This window comes from Pterocles gutturalis, unplaced genomic scaffold (genome assembly GCF_000699245.1).
Source record: "Pterocles gutturalis isolate BGI_N339 unplaced genomic scaffold, ASM69924v1 Scaffold51457, whole genome shotgun sequence".
NCBI classification, from domain to species: Eukaryota; Metazoa; Chordata; class Aves; order Pterocliformes; family Pteroclidae; genus Pterocles; species Pterocles gutturalis.
In genome coordinates, this window is record NW_010112136.1 from 121 (window position 1) to 16,265 (window position 16,145).

The 16,145-nt window shown below is 42.0% G+C and overlaps 1 protein-coding gene across 1 annotated transcript; it reads right to left on the bottom strand.

Annotated features, from left to right (window-relative positions):
• Positions 1–1,727: 1,727 nt before the first annotated feature.
• On the bottom strand, positions 1,728–15,739 carry EXOSC10 (exosome component 10; the record flags this gene model as incomplete). The annotated part of the gene is made up of 24 exons (XM_010073927.1): positions 1,728–1,916; positions 2,491–2,564; positions 3,796–3,857; positions 4,325–4,493; positions 5,050–5,123; positions 5,339–5,426; positions 5,908–5,982; positions 6,590–6,685; positions 7,002–7,121; positions 7,278–7,364; positions 7,913–7,963; positions 8,626–8,737; positions 9,520–9,570; positions 9,862–10,010; positions 10,638–10,794; positions 11,506–11,696; positions 12,022–12,165; positions 12,567–12,677; positions 12,821–12,896; positions 13,172–13,283; positions 14,039–14,204; positions 14,428–14,532; positions 15,023–15,146; positions 15,603–15,739. Coding segments are annotated over 24 exons (2,562 nt in total), but the record flags the coding sequence as incomplete, so codon positions are not given.
• Positions 15,740–16,145: the final 406 nt, after the last annotated feature.

A 16,145-nucleotide genomic window follows, 5' to 3' on the forward strand; every position in this document is an offset into this window, starting at 1 on the left:
CAGAAGCGTTACCAAAGGGGGTGCGTGCTGTAGGGAGCAGACCTGGGGAGAAATTCACCGAGGTTACACCAGGAGTAGTCCTCCAACGCAAAGATCTTCAGCAACGGCTGCACGATGGCAAAACAGTCCGAGATCAAGGGATTTTAGTGCTACAGCTTCACCTGATTCACAGGTGTAACCAGATGAATAAAGCATGCGTGGGTGCGCCAGTCACTGCCACGAAAGACATTTTTAAAACCTATGGCAGTGAGCTGCAACTCATACAGGGAAACAGAAAAAGACTAAAATTAAAAGCACCCTTGAAATGTCCCCGTGCATGGAATTTTAAGTAGATGCCTTAACAAAACTACAGGAATTTTAATATCTCTGCAGCCAACTGGGCTTTTGGTAAAAACTTAACTTGTTCTTCAAGGTACAGAAACATCAGCAGTGGCGAAGCTGACAAGAAGGGGAATTGGCAGCCCCTCCAAATGCACTTACAGACAATTGCTATTTAACTGCCTCTTTTCAAAAACATTCTGCAATATTCAGCCATGCAAGCAGATTTTATGAGCAGAAAGGGACTCTGTTCTACCATTACAATGCTGCTTGTGCAGCACTGTTCATACTAAGATACCCAAGGAGGAAAAACCCTTCTCTGTTCCTTCCACTCCCAACTCCCCAGAATTATGTGAAAAGACTGAAAACAAACAAACAAAATCCCAAACCTCCTCCCAGTCTCTGTAGAATAAAGCTCTTGAGTTAGGAATGGAGAGGGAAGTTTTTACCACTGCCCGTTCAGTCCTTGCACCTAGCCTAACAGAGAAGTTCTGTCATTGCCGAAACAGGTGACCATAAGAAGGAACATCCTTAGTCAGAAAAGGAAACCACACCATAAAGACAAGGCCTTGGGGAAAGGGAGCGAGATCCAAGGCCAGTGCAGTAACCAGTAATCCAGGCAGCAGCCCTACCCTTCAGTCCTCCCGACTGGCAAACTGTAACATTGCTTACCTTGCTCACAGCAGCATCGCCAGCCTTCAGCTGTCAGCAGTTAGAACAAGCTCTGCCATCCCTCCATCAAATGATGGGCTGATACTCTCTCTACAAAGACTTCAGGATAGCTCACTGTGGGTATTTAAAACTACGAAATGTTAGTACAGCTGTACTGAGACTCAGCTGCAGCACAGAACCTCCCTGGCTTTCCCCAACCCAACACCACACTGTGTTTTTACCTTCTACCTAACGCTACTGCTTTCACTCTGTAACTTTATGGTGAAAAACTTTCTCTATATAACTTACTGGTGAAACCACTGGTCTCTGATCCATGAAGTACCCTAGTACCCTTTTTTTTTTTTCCCTTAAAATCTTTGTTTAAAAATACACAAACACTGCCAGGTAAACACTCTCATTTTTCATATTACCTTGTCTTGTAAGAGATGAGCTGTGCAGTTCAATCTGTAAGCAAGGTCTAACACAAGACAGCCTGGCCTTACTTCCTCCTCTGCACTGCTGGGGTTTGAGCCACAGCTACTGAATCTATTATTTTTGTCCTGGCTTTAGAGATGCCAAGAGGTTCCTCTCAGACTCCACTGACATGCTGGTTCTGGACTTCAAGCAACTCCAAGAAGTGCCAAGTTCAGCCTGACTGTGTTTGAGGACACAGGATCAACTTTCGAAAGTAGAAACAAAGCAACATTGTGAGTATAATTAGAAAAAACCCCATGTGAATATAACAGAAATGACATCAATTAAGATGTTTTTCCTTTTGGAAAAAAAGGATTTTAATGGGTTTAAAAACTTTTCTGTACAAAAACTGCTCAATGACCGGTATTTGCCTTCCCATGGTGACGATACTTCTGACCATTGTTTTGTTCAGCAGCAACTCCCACAGGTCCCGTAACAAGGACTATCTCTTCGGCCAGTGGTGCCTGGAACCCCTGCAAAAGACAGTTACAGAAAGACTAACTCTTGCTCTAAATTCACTCAAGATTGAAAACCTACAATAGGTTACAATGGTTCTATTGAGGAAGGGTCATGATGCCCTTACGCAGTGTCGCTCTTTTATGACTACATAATGCACAAGGATCAAGCCTCGTAAGCTACACATCAAGGATCTATTCAGAACAAGAACGTTCATATTTGGCAGTACTGTTATTTACCTTCCTCCTAAGCTAGGCAAATGTTCTCCCCACCTCTACCCATCTTTGTGGCCAAAGAAAACAACTCCCACATCTATTAACACAAAGTTTCACCTCAGTATCTCAAACCTTCCATCCAGAATTGTCTTTGATTGCATTAATCCCCACTAAGCTTTTATTTCTTTTTTTTTCTTTTAAACTGATGTCAAGCAAAATGAAGGTGAGTAGGTGTTACGCAATCTATTCCCACAGACATGTGCTTAAGCTCCCACAGCAAGAGGACAATGGCTACGCTTTGCCCACAGCTCTGGGGCACAGGTGTGAAAACACCCCACCGCTGTGATGCTGTGGTGAGAGCATGCTGACAACACACCTATCAGCCTTCCCCGCCAGGTAGGACATGCTTCGGTTTCCAGATTGTTGAAGTTTGTTAGCTCCAGCAAATCTCTGCAGAGAAGAAAAAAAACAAACACCATGACCATGGGTACCTGCCAAACACAGTATATTCCATGAGATTCAAGTGCTGTCAGGCCCCTCCAGCTTCAAGGAACACTGCTCATTTGCACCAGGAGCTTTATGTTTCAGGACTTTTTATCTGCACGTGCACTGAAAGCATCTGAGTAAGTGCTGGTCTGCTGGTGTAACCTTAACACGTAAGGCACAATACTTCACTGACAACAAATCTTACCCATCTATACAGAAGGATCTGTACAGGATGTCCCAAATTCAGCGATCAGTTTCTTTTTTTCTCCTGAAACAAGTTTCAACTGACACAGCACAGGGATTGCACAGGAAACTTTCCTACGCTATCAGGCATGAACTTGTTCAGCTTCTAAAACATGATTTTTAATGAATATCTAAGATGCTCCCCGGTACCATTTGCCCTCCAGTTAAATATGTAGGAAGGCAGCATGCAGAGCAACGAGGCTGAAATGCAAGAAATGAGCTTCAGAACTTAAAATGAATGCCTGAGTGCCCAGTGAGTTCATGCGTGGGCACCCTATTACTTCATGTCTGAATGCCCACTGACATCACACATCAGCACCCAAACGCTCCACACATGAGCACTATGCAGGGTGTATGTGGGGTTTTTCAGTAATCCAGGTCTACAGGCATGACCTGTAGGGGTTGGGGGGACAAAACTTCCCTGTGCTGGTCACAGGTTCCCCTAAATATGTCTTTGATTGTTTATGTTTTCTTTCTTCTCTTCTATCTCTCAATATCCATTACGAATAAATTAAGTAAAAATTCTCTGAGCTGAGACTGTTTTTGTAATGAGAGTACTTGGTGGAGAATGCGAGGAACATGCAGACCTGCCATGGCCTGGAATAACTGGATGAACTTTGAGATTTTTGAGAGTGCCTTGAATTTGGTATTGGGAATTTGTGTTGTGCTCTAAGTGTCGTGCCTGTGATGTACAGAGGCATAGTGTGAACAACAGATGAAGAGGTGGGAAACAACAAGAAAGTCTGAGGGGCCCCACAAAAGCTCTTCCTGAATGGGAAGAGGCCATGATACAAAGCATGAGCTCGTGATGGGAAGCTGCACCTCAGTACCAAGTGCTGTTAGAGAACATTTTGCAGACCCAGAAAAAGTCATCTGCCTTCCCCAGCGAGTCCCCAGCTGGGTACATGCTATCATCAACATTTCTGTTCCTTCTTTCATGACATGCCCGTACCTTGCCCGTGTAAGCTTGCTTGGCAGGATCAAATTGTGGCGACTGCTTCCATTTGCTGCTTCCTAAGGGAGAGAGGAGATCAGCTGTCACTAAAATTTTCCAGAAAGAACAGTCCATCTCACAGCATTCCTTTGATGGTAAGGAGGTTTCACTGCAGTCTCCCACATGCTAGAAACCAGAACAGTCTTTTAAGGGCAAGAGATTTTTTTGGATAGATACTTGCTACAAAGGAGTCAAATCTCCTTTGCCTCCTATTGCCAATTAAACAGGTAATTTTCTCCATAGAGAAAAGTAGCAAAATCCATATCCACAATCCCCTTAGCTGATGGTTTCAGGATTTTGTTTCCAAATCAGAAAAGAGATGCTAAACTGTACATTCCCAAAGTTCATTTCTTTTAGTATTTCCCCACTCTTAAGGTAAGTGCACTATAACAGTTTGTACTGCCTTGGCACCTACATTCACACACAGCCTTCTCAGGGCTCAGCTGGCAACATTTTCCACAGCCTGCAGCAGAGATCCAGATTTTACCTGCAAACACTTTGAAGTTGGACTTGCTGTAATCAAAGGGGGTAAACTGCTTCGGTGCTTCCAGCTCCTCTGGTTGCTGGGAGGCTTTTGGCCGTTTCTTCTCTCGTTTTGGCAACTCTGTTCCCGTTTCAGTCATGACTCTCTCCCTCTTCTTATTAGCTTGTTCCTGCTGTAAAAGCAACCCACGGAATAGAAACAAGGACAAGTTGAGGAGAGAAGAATGAACCATCTCTGTGTAGGCATGAACACTAGCATGCAGATGAACTGCCCAATGGACCTCGGCTCTGGTGACAGCTATTGCCTGGGGCAGTAACAGCAAAGGCAGAAAGCACTACATTCTCCCTTGGGCCTAAACTGCCTTTTTTTTTTTCCCCCTCACAGCAGGGACTTTTCAGATGAACAGCCAAGTTGTCATTTCACAGGAGAGCAGAAGCTGTGATCTGCTGTGGTCTCACAGGCAGATTTGGAGGAACCTAGGTAAGCAAGGAGCAGAGAGGTACAGCTGTAGAAAACATTCCCTACTGAAGACACGGAGGGATGCAAAGATTTGCACAGCACAGTTGCTAGGGGCCTGTTGCTACACACAGGGAAGAACTACAGAAAGGCTGCTCTCAAAAGACTGTCATTCTGGTATTTCAGAGTTATAGGGCTCAGGGTTTCATTAAGAACTGTGTTATAAAGGTCAAAAGGGGCAAAGGCTGGAAACAAGGAATTCAACGCCATACCATAGCTTGCTGACGAACAGAGACGATATTTTCTGTTGCCTCTTTGTACACCTTCTGTGCCTGCTCACGAGCAGCTATGGAAACAAACAAGCATTACTGTAAAAAGCAGGAGTAAGTTAGCCAGGAGCTTAGAAAAAGCAAGCAAACTAAACAGAATACAATCTTTGTCAAACAATCTCATCCATCAGGAAGCTCTTCATCTAAGGTCTTCCTGTAACTGGGAAACAACCCATGTGCATTGGGAAAAGCATGCTAGTCAACACGTCGAGGAACGGAAGAATCACTGTACCTGACTGCTGGGCTGCTTTCTTTTTGGCTTCATCCTTGGACTCTTTCTGTACTTGTGTCTGACTCATCAACTTCCATCGATTGCTGATCTGCAACAACAAAAAATTAGCTGGGATCACTTTGTTTGAAGTTTTATATAAAAAGAGTTTATAAACTTGCTACCACATGCTGGTCTTCATTAAGAGTACAAAAGATCAAATTGGATTGTAAAAGAGATTAAGATCTGCTGCACCAGGTAAAGTAAAAACATGTGCTTTGAAAGTTCTAACCTACAAACAAGCCATGAGAACAAAGCCAGATACAGACTTCAGTAGCAGTTCGTAGCTTTGACAGACAGGGAATATACAGTGGAATGTCCCAGTCCCTGGTTCTTTGAAGGACACGAATGCTACAGAAACAATGAACTACAGATTCAGAAACATGTCAAGATTCTCAAAACTTATATTCTTTTCCTAAGGAGAATCTAAGGAGAAAAAAAAAATCCTATATTGCTGAGGTTCCCAAAGCAAAATAATCTACTTATTTGTTTCTTTTGTACTACTTGGCAGGAAACTTTAGCATGAGTCTTACTTCATAAATTTTTGATGACGGGTCAAACTTTGCAGACTGAGAGACATAGGCAGGGTTCTGTTCTGAAGGTAGGTACTGTGGAGAAGAAAAAAACATTTTGCTTTAAACAACAGCACGTGACGTTTAGCTTATTGCTAAAATGCTACTTAAAATGCTCCAAATCAAAAAGTTCATATTTAAGAAACATCCAACACATAGATCACCTTTTGGAAAAAGAAAAGTTACCACAGCTATGGCCAAGAAAAACGTTAAAGAAAAAACCAAACACTGAAAAACCAACCCCCAACCACACAACAGAAGTTGTTTTGATACTATTTCCTAGTAATTTGCCACTCCAAATCTATAACAAAGTATTCTATTGTTCTTCTGATTCATTAAAAGAGTAAAATCAGCTCACTAACTCTAGCCATAGAGATAAAATGTGATGCTAATTAAAAAAACCTCAAACTTGACTAAAAAAAGTGAGGTTTGTTTACTATGTAGAAACACATATATCTAAGAGGCATTTCAATGTGTTTTGAAAACAAGTCCACACGTGCGTGCTTTGCATGAAGGACAATCTCTTGATTCCAATAAGACAGCAGCAGCTGATGCTGTATCAAGCTCTTTCGGATATGCCTGGAAAAACAGCTCAGAGCATCCTCTGCATTATGTCCCCCTACAAATTATTGGGAGCTTTTACCATTCTAAATGGATTTTCAAATGACTCCATTATACGCTGAGCTTTCTGCTGTGCAGTAGTTAAAGTCTTCTCATTTCCTTCATTTTCATCACATTCCTACAGAAAAAAAAAGGAAGAAATATTACCATTAATAATTTTTGGGTTTGGCTACTGCTATTTCATGCATGTTATGTCTCACTCCATCTGAAACTCCACTGACAGCAGTAACCCTCCAGAGAGATGTAATTAACTTGCTGGCCTCCTAACCTAGTTGTCTTGGTTATGCCATACATATGCCTGACATGAAGCCAGTATCAGTTCCATGCATGTCTCACCTTACTATCTCTTGCAACACTTTCACACAGATTTATCAGATTATTAGGTGTGTTTTCTAACACTTAAATACTGACACTATCACAAACACGTTGCTTACACTGAATATGCTGACAGTGGCAGTAGCAACAAGACATGTTGACTCTGGCTGAACATCCTCAATATCCATTGTCCTCTCACTGTCTGAAAAGAGACAACCATGTTCCAAAATTGGGGCAGGCTCTACAGGAAAAAGAGAGAAAATTTTTGTTAGATACTTGTATATTTTACTGCTCTTTTCTGTAACAAGATTTCACTGAAAGTTTCTTCAGGGCTGCTTATTTCCCCATTTCAAAGCCACATCACGTCATTATTAGCACAGTTTTTAGGTTAAGACCAAATTACCCAAGGCAGAGTTGTTCTGAAAACCATCCACAGGAATACGGGAACTGTCATGTGGTCCAAATAAGGTATTCTCCAGCCTCTGCAGAGAGATTCAAACACCATTAATACACTACTCATGGAGCTGTATATGTTTTCACATATTGCAGAGACATATTAATGAAAATTCAAATAAAAGGGTGAAATTCAGAGACTGAATATTCTTCATATAGCTCACCTGCCAGAGCACATTGCATCTGGCATGAAAGGATATCTGTGCAACCACCCACTGGCTAACAGAGACGCTTTTTACTTCACACACACAAGGAGCAAACAAGCCAGCCTTAGAAACACATCTGAAACTTCTCTTCTTACAAATCAGTCAATACAGACTTCACACACATGAAACTGTCCAGCAGCTAGAGTGTTTGCTGATGAAGCCTTAAGTGCTGCTATGATGGCGGCTTGTAAAATAACAATTTACAGCTGGTAATGTTCAGAGTCTAGCACAGAAAAGTAACGTTAAGCTAAAGTGGAGAGATCTGTAAAATGGGTGAGAATAAACAATTTACCAGAGTCTAGAATTCTGCTACATTTGTTTCTGAGTTTAAGGTTTAAGACATTAGGTAACAAATATTATGTAAGCAGTACCTCAGGGTTGGATAGAGGTGCTCTCTTCTTGACTGTCAAAACAATCTCTGACTAGAATGGGAGAGAAAGAGAAGTCACTAAATGCACCTGGCCCTATTTCTTCTAGGCTGGCCTCCTTATCAAAGTTTTCAACACATTTATTACAAATGAGCATGTTAAGAAAATTACATTAATTCTTCTCCTGCAGTGTTTGCATATGGATATATTTAATACCTCACACAGAAAGGATATGTTCATGCTCACAAATGGTTTTGTTTCTCTAGAGGAAAACTGTATTAATGTCAACATGTTGACAATATATTTTAAGTAATGAACCTCTTACGCCTAGGGATTTTTTTTTTTGCTTCACTAGAGGTGTAAAAAATTTATGAATCCATATACATGGCCAACAAATTCCACAAGGTCCAGCTCTTCCTCATGCAGGCGAACATGATGTGCAATGTAAGACAGGCAGCTGCACCCTGCTCAAGCAGTGTCTGGTCTTTTACTGCTCTAGTTCTCCAGGAATCTACACTATGTGTAAGCCAGTACACAGCAGACACTAGACAGGCAAGAAGTTGCAATATATCTTTCTGCTCTATGAGTGAACACTATATTCAGTGTTCAAAAAGCAAACTTCAGCACACACATCATCGTAGGTCACCATTTAGCTCCAGTTCCTGGCTTACAGAAAGCAAGTGATGAGTCTCTTGTGTGGTACGAGCTACTCCTACCTTGAGAAGAGGCATCTCCCGGGCCTGCTGAATGAGAAGATGCAATTCATTAATCTGCTGGCGAACTAGTGGTGGGACTGGATTACAGCAAGCAACGATGCCCTGGGGTTCTCTAAAGAGAGATGAGAAAAATTCAGTGTGCTGTATTTACGGCCGGTATGTTAGGCATTTGCATTCAGAGGACGTGCAACCAGACATAACCATGGTCCCGACTGTGACAGAATAAGACAAGTCAGACTAATCTGTCAGAGTTTATTCTCTGTGATTCTTCTGTACCAGGTTTGTGCAGATAAGGAAAAATCATTAACTCGGCTCCCCTCTCACTTATCTTTTCTGTGGTCTGTCTGTCCCTATCTGCACTTCACTCCTTGTTCACTATTCATCTAAGGAACCTGAGCCCAGCAGCAGACGTGCGTTTAAAGATATATTTTTATTATTCTCAAGTACGGATGTTAGATGATGAGTGCCAAGTGTTTGAGGAAAGTGTTGTATAAATTGGGTGTTCCTGTATCTGTTCCTTACCACCCCCATCGCCCACAATTTCTTTAGGAATTGAAAAAAAAAAACCACCCACAAATAAATGTTCTGGGGGAACTCATCCCTCTCTTGCTCTGTAATACTGTAGGAATCTCAGGGGGGATGTGTGACATAGAGCAATGCAAAGGAATGTGTTTTATTAGCAGAATAAAATGAGAGAGAGATGTATCCCAGAAACTTGGAGGCTTCTGAAGGAGTATTGCTATTTATTTATCTTCTAAACTGAAGAACTACAGAGAAAAGCAGTATTGGACAGCTGGCAGGAAGGGACCAACTGCAGCAGTAATTACACACTAGGAAACAACTTGCTGGACATTAAAAATCAAATGAGGCTCCTCAAGGGTGAACAAAACTTACTTGGGCAGCTCCTCTGCTATCTTCAATAGCATATGATTTGGTAGCACGTATCTACAACATAAAGAGGCAGTCTGAGTGTAATAGAATGCTAAAACCAGTTAAAAATACTTTCAAAGTGCACAAGTCTGTCCCAATTACAAGGTCTGAAAAGATGAAATCAGTTAAAAAGAAATTAAGTAGGGCTGATCTAGACACCTGCAAGAATTTACTGCTAACATAACAAGACTTGTGTGTAAAAAGCAGCCTGAGGTAGTACAGTAATTTCTACAGGTAAAAAAGTGGTTCCACCTTGGAGAGGGGACAGGCACAACCCAAGAAATTCATTGAAGTATGAATTCCTACCCTGTACTCTCATCCTCTTGACGTGCCATCTTGTCTCTCCATGCAAACAGCAACCTAAATGCTGCTAGCTGCTGTGTGTTGAGATGTTTTTTCTGCCTCCTGTAGAGCTCAAGGTAGGATTCATCTGAAAAAAGGGGCTTGATGTACTTCTGAACAGGAAAAAAAAGAAACTCACGATCAGTATCAGATTTGTGCTTTCTAGTTGGCCTTGCTTCACTGAGACAGAATCTCACACAGACATAACGCGACTGAATAAACTCAGGTATGATGTGTCTTGGAGCTTTTACCCTGAACTACTGGTAGGAGCCTGTCCCTGAAAAACACACATCTTATGCATTTTTAGGGGAAAACCAAGTCTAGGAGCAGCTTTAGACATACAATATCTCCAAGCTTTACTACATTAGACAAGGCCTACTCTCACAGACAGTATTTTCCACTGGCACAATATAATGATCTCATAATGCAGCTCCAGCTAGGCTTGGTACTTCCAGGAATATCCAGTAGAACTGGAAATGGAACATCCCTCCTGGGAAAGACACACCTGAAAGAATCGGGAGGCCAACAAGTGACAGCATTCAGAAAAAGAGCAAGAGGGCATCTGAATCCCAGGATTTTAGTCAGTGAAACAAGTGATAGAGTTCATACAGCTGTTTTCAGACACACAAAGAGGAAAAAAAAAATCTGTGTCTATGCAACAGAGGTAGAACAGGTAAAGTACTCCCTGTCCTACTAAGCCCAGACTCTGATCCAGGTGATCCAACCAAGGGAAGCTTTACCTTCAGGCAGATGTCCTTGCTGCGTTGCCACACAACCTGCAGCTGAGTGGGCTGCTCGTTCCCTCTCTCCCACAGCGCCTCCCTCACTTTATCATAGATGTAGAGCAAGTAGTGAGTGTCATCTCGGGCATACTGAACCATTTCTTCTGGCAAAGGGCTAGAAAAATAGCCAAAATTACACTAATGCATTTCAGTTGCCCCGACAAACTGTTGTTTCCCTCTTGCAAGGCATATTAGGGCAAACTGCACGTAAACATGCTAAGAACTAATATGGAAATTTTTCTGTTTCCTCATTGAAGGATTTGCTGGGCAACAGCAGTAACCTGCTGTGCACTCTCCAACTCAGAAGTCATCTTCTTCATGTGCTGGAGAGCGGGACTGCCGTGTAGCTAAGGTAGATGGCGGAACTGCTTGCTATGGCATTTGTCACAACTCTCCTGTCCTTGCAGAGCCCATACAAAGCAGACCTGGGATCTCCGTGGTGCGCAGGGTCCATCTGCATAGCCAAGCTCATTGCTCCAACATACTGCACTACCTACTGCAGGCAACTGAATGTTTCTGTGGGGGCTCTAGAGGAGCAAATACTGACTTTCTCCATAATACTGCAGTGCTCTTCCTAAGAAGTGAGTTTCCAGGAACTTTTCATTACTTTATCTTCCCAAAAAAAGTCATTTTCTAAAGAAACATGAGAAAATGTAACATTCACAAAAGAACTTAAAGCACACCCAGGTAAATGCTGTGCTTGTTCACTTTGAGACTAACCTACAACTATGGGGCTTGCAACTAGACGCCTGCTCCTGCTCTAACAATACACAGAAGGATAAGTGCTACCTTGCAGATCCAGCCCATCTAAGGGGTCAGTTTTTACCGTATCCTCCAGTCAGCCAGCTGGTACTGCTTGTCAGCATCTACATTGCAATATAGCTTTAGCAAGTGGTCCAAAGAATGCCTGCCAAGATTGAGGAGACGAGCAGCTTGGTGAGTATCAAACATGTTCACCAAGTACAGACCAAAGTCTTTTTGCAGCCATTCCACATCTGAATCAGCACCATGAAGGACCTTGAAAAAAAAAAACAAAAACAAATTGAGAATGATATGAAGAACATTTCTACTCCAGGCTGGCAGGGCTGTGGTTTCACATCCATGTCTCTAGGACCAGATTTCTTTTCTCTCTGTCCTTTACTATTAAGTGCAGAACTACTGAATGTGTGCACTTGGCAATTAACTCCCCACTTACATCAAGGAAACAGGCACATGAACAAATTAGAATGAAAGCAGAGCAAAGCAACCAAGACAGAGCACTTTTAACTATAATAAAGCTTAAACTAATGTAAAAAAAAAAAAAAAGAAAAAAGGAATTCTGGTGGTGAATTTGGCAGCTGACCTTCACAATTGCAGGGTCTGTGAAGGTCTCGTTGAGAATGTTCATGTCGCTCCGCAATTCCAGTGTATCAATAATGAAGTCTTCTGTTCGGGTGGAAATCTGCATCAGACATGTCAAGCCCAGGAAGCTCCTGTAGGAATGGTGCTGAAAAACGTGGAAGAGAGATGTAAGCTAGGATCCATTACAGAAGTAATACTATAACACAGCACCCCAAATGAAAGAAGAAAAAGTAACAGAGGACTTCTTAAAGCAAAGGGCAACTGAATGAGCAAGCTTCCTCTTTGCAGTCAGTAACATGACATAAAAAAACATGGGATGAATTAAAAGAAGCTGAAATTCAGTTTGAAGCGTGCAGTTAGTACTGCCATTGGAAAACTTACAATACTGACACAGTTTAATTCAATCTTCTAGATAATATGAAAAGGCGGTTCATGATCCTGATGTCAGAAAGTACAAAAAGCAGGAAAAAGACTACAGAACACAACGGTCTCCTAGGTACTAACAGTACACATGTAACTTTTAAACAGAAAAGGTGATTTGATTACCTCTAAGTCCAGGGCAAATTCTTTACAGTTCATTAGCTTTTCATTTAGTTCTACCAGCTCATCCAGTGTGGTGATAAAATGACAGGGTGTCTCCTTGATGGGCCTGTACATCTGGCAGAGCAAACTATTAGGCACAGTATGTTCTCTGTCAACTCCCACCCCTGACCTCCACCCTCAATTCTGAAATTTGTGAAGTAGGGCCAGCTGTAAACTTGCTCCACCTTCAGTAAGTTTACATTAATGTGGGCACCAACCTGGGGTTCTGGTTTCTTGAGAACTCCATCTGGTGGAGAAAAATGCTCCAGTTCATACTGGTAAGGGTGAGCAAACCTATGGAAATTAGAAAACAGGCAATGACTAAATGAAGCCAGAGCACAGAGACTTTGAGAGCTATGTCAGTTTTCCTACTGAGTAGAAATTGTATCTCTTATTAAGGATAGGTTCAAAATAACTGCAGATGTCTAAAGCAAATACATGCAATGTAACTTGTGGACACAAACACACGCAGAGCTGTTACACATGAATAGCATCAGCACAACGGGACCATACAGGTGCATGTTCACCAATGGTACTCCAAGCATCTTGCTGTCAGTTTCATTTCTTACATGTCTTGCTCAGTTTGCTGCGTCCTCTGCTGGTGTATGAAGTCTGCCAAAGCAGCTGGTACATCCAAGTCTTCAGGGCGCTCCTTTCGTTCCCGTCCACTTTTTGTGAGGGCTGAACAACCAATATGGAACAACTGGACTTGGTCCCACACATAACATGTTCTCAGCCTACTACTCTCTCCCCTCCACCCACCACAAGATCCTATTAAAATCACAAAGTATCAAAAATCTTGGCAATTGAGATCTGCAGCTTTTGCTGTCAGCAAGATTTCTGTCTGCTCCTCTAATGACAAGTCAATTACTAGGTTTTAACAGGCTGTTATTCAGCAAGGCGCAAGGTAGTTCTGCTCAAGATCTTGTAAGGAGATTGAAAAATCTTCAGAAAAATCTTTCAATCATTCCTAGTTACTAAAGGTGCAACCACATCAGTGCAGACTCAGGATGAATCATCAAGAGCAGCAGGACATGTTGCCAAGATACGATGTTACACTAGAGGCCTTGATAAAGCATCCAAAGCATAGGTCTAATCATACACCTCGCACTCCTAACTAATTAGAAAGAAGTATCTGTAAACCAACTAGACTAGTCAAGACCACTTCTGGTGCCAGAGTAACTCTCATCACGCACTTTCAGAATCAGCAGAATATGTGTTTGGCACATATATTCTGTATGCCAACAAGAAGATACTGTACACTGACCTACCCTTATATTGCACGTATGTTAAAAACAGTCACAGAGCCTACTACAATAGTCAACATCTCCCGCTGTTACTTGTTTTTACAGTCAATGATTTCTTCTCTAGACTGCGAGGACAGATTTGTGACAAATACTCTCCATAGGTCACCCAACAAAAAATAAACCCCTTACCTTCAGGCAAAGGTTTCAAAGCATTTGGCTTGATAAAAAGTTTAGGTACAAAGGGAGTACTGGAATTGTCAATCTTTTCCCGAAACTTAAGCTGTGGTCGAGAGATGTTCTTGGCATGAAGCAGTCGGAAGGTTTCAGACTGAGCTCTCTTCTGGTATTCTCCTGCCTGTTTAAAAAAGGTAAACCACAGGCAGAACTCACATGAGTTAAGAGCACACAGAATCCAGAATCCAGTTTGAATAAATAGGAAAAGGAAAAAAAGATGGAGTGAGGGTATGTTAAAAAAGGTGACAAGACATTTAACTACTCAACTCCACTGGAAAATCAGTAGTGCCAATGCTGGGGAATAAAGCTAAGGTAACATAGCAAACTGAGTGCAGAAGCCTCACCTTGCGGTTCCAGCTGGAAATGATCACCTGTGGAGGCTGTAACCCAGCAGGGAGGACTGGTTGCTGGTTTTTGTTCACTCCTGCTGCTTCATCCAATAAAATCCCCTAAATTCCAGAAAAGAGAGGTGAAAACCAAGCACTGTTGTATTTCCATACTCAGCCACACTAGTCAGACTGAACAAAGAAAGTCCCAGAGGTAGACACCTCCACAGCCATTTCCCCAAATTCTGTGCAACATGAGACAAATGTGGGAGGAGTATGTTGAACATCAGGTGTGGGAAGAGTCTCCTCAGAGAAGCAACTCTACGAATTTATAGACCTGTTTGCAGGTTGTGAGGTTCTTATGCCAAACTGTATTTTCCTCACAAGTCACATATTGCCTTTCTTCCCTTTGGGCCATTACCCCATCTGCCTTAGCTGCTGTGACCACTGGCCTAGCACACGGAAAACTTTTTAAAATAAAAAGGAAAAGCACCAGATTAAGGAAACACTAAATGTAATGTGGAAGCTCTACCACTGTAACTCTTGAAATGAAAAAAGAACTTGTGTCAACTAAACAGCTTTTAAGAACAAGATCCAGAAAGAATTTGCTTACCACTCTTTCAAGAATGATGTCATTGGAGTCAACCAGCATATCAAATTTATCTTCCAGCTCTGTCACTTTGCTGCGATCTTTCATGTGGCTACGGCAGCCATGATATTGCATCACCTTGCTCATACTTGCAAAAGAACAGGGCAGCTATTAGCAATTTGAAAGCAGGCAAGCGGAACACTAAACTGTCCAACTCTCTTCACCCTTCTACATCTTGAAAGTTTGAAAACAAAGCAAATGCAGTGCCTATAGTTAACATCACATGAGCAATGAATAGAAGAATCATCTATACAGTATTGTTAGAATTAATTTCTTACGAACCACATGACTTTTAAAGTAGATAGCATAATAGGTTTTATATCAGCCTCCGCTTTCTGCAGAGCTCTTTATCCAAACCTTTATGAAAGGCCCTCTTAAACTTGTTACTTAAACTCTCAAGTGCTAGAAAAGTAGCTAAATTAGGTATGTGAAATAAAACATCTTTTTATCTACAACAAGTTTGGAGTCTGCAAAGAAGGGCAGCACCTTCTGTTTTGAACTGGAAGTTATTAGCAATGGCCCAGAGATGCAAAAGTATCCTTACCAGTGAAGGAGACGGTCACCCTGTGTTTCACAGTACGCCCTGAAGCCAGGGAAGCTTCGGTAGAAGTCGTATTCATCACCAGGCTGAGGAAGCCCGTTAGATGCCTTTGTTGCAGCTACCACTGTGCCAAGAGCATACTGTACAAGAATACCATGTTGTTAGCAATTTTTTTCAGTCCTTTGTTCCTCCATTTACCCAGGATACTATTTGATAGAAAGGCATTTTGCCCAGCTTGTGTAAACTGTGTGGTGCTAATATGTAACGTCATGGGGCTTGTTAACATGAGCACGTTTAGTCATTTAGTTCACACAGTCTATGAGAGACCTTTAAAATGACGAAAGTCTAATAACGAAGAACAAGACCTAAAACTCAGTCTAGAATTTAACCTCAGAAAGCTTGTTAAATCAGCAAGAACGTAGATAATTACTTTATTAACAAAAACCAGAAAAACCCTGCAAAGCTTCCTGCTTGAGCAGCAGCGCGCACAGGTGAAACACAACAGAGCTGGCACCGAGATCTGACCCCACAGGGCAATGCCCACCG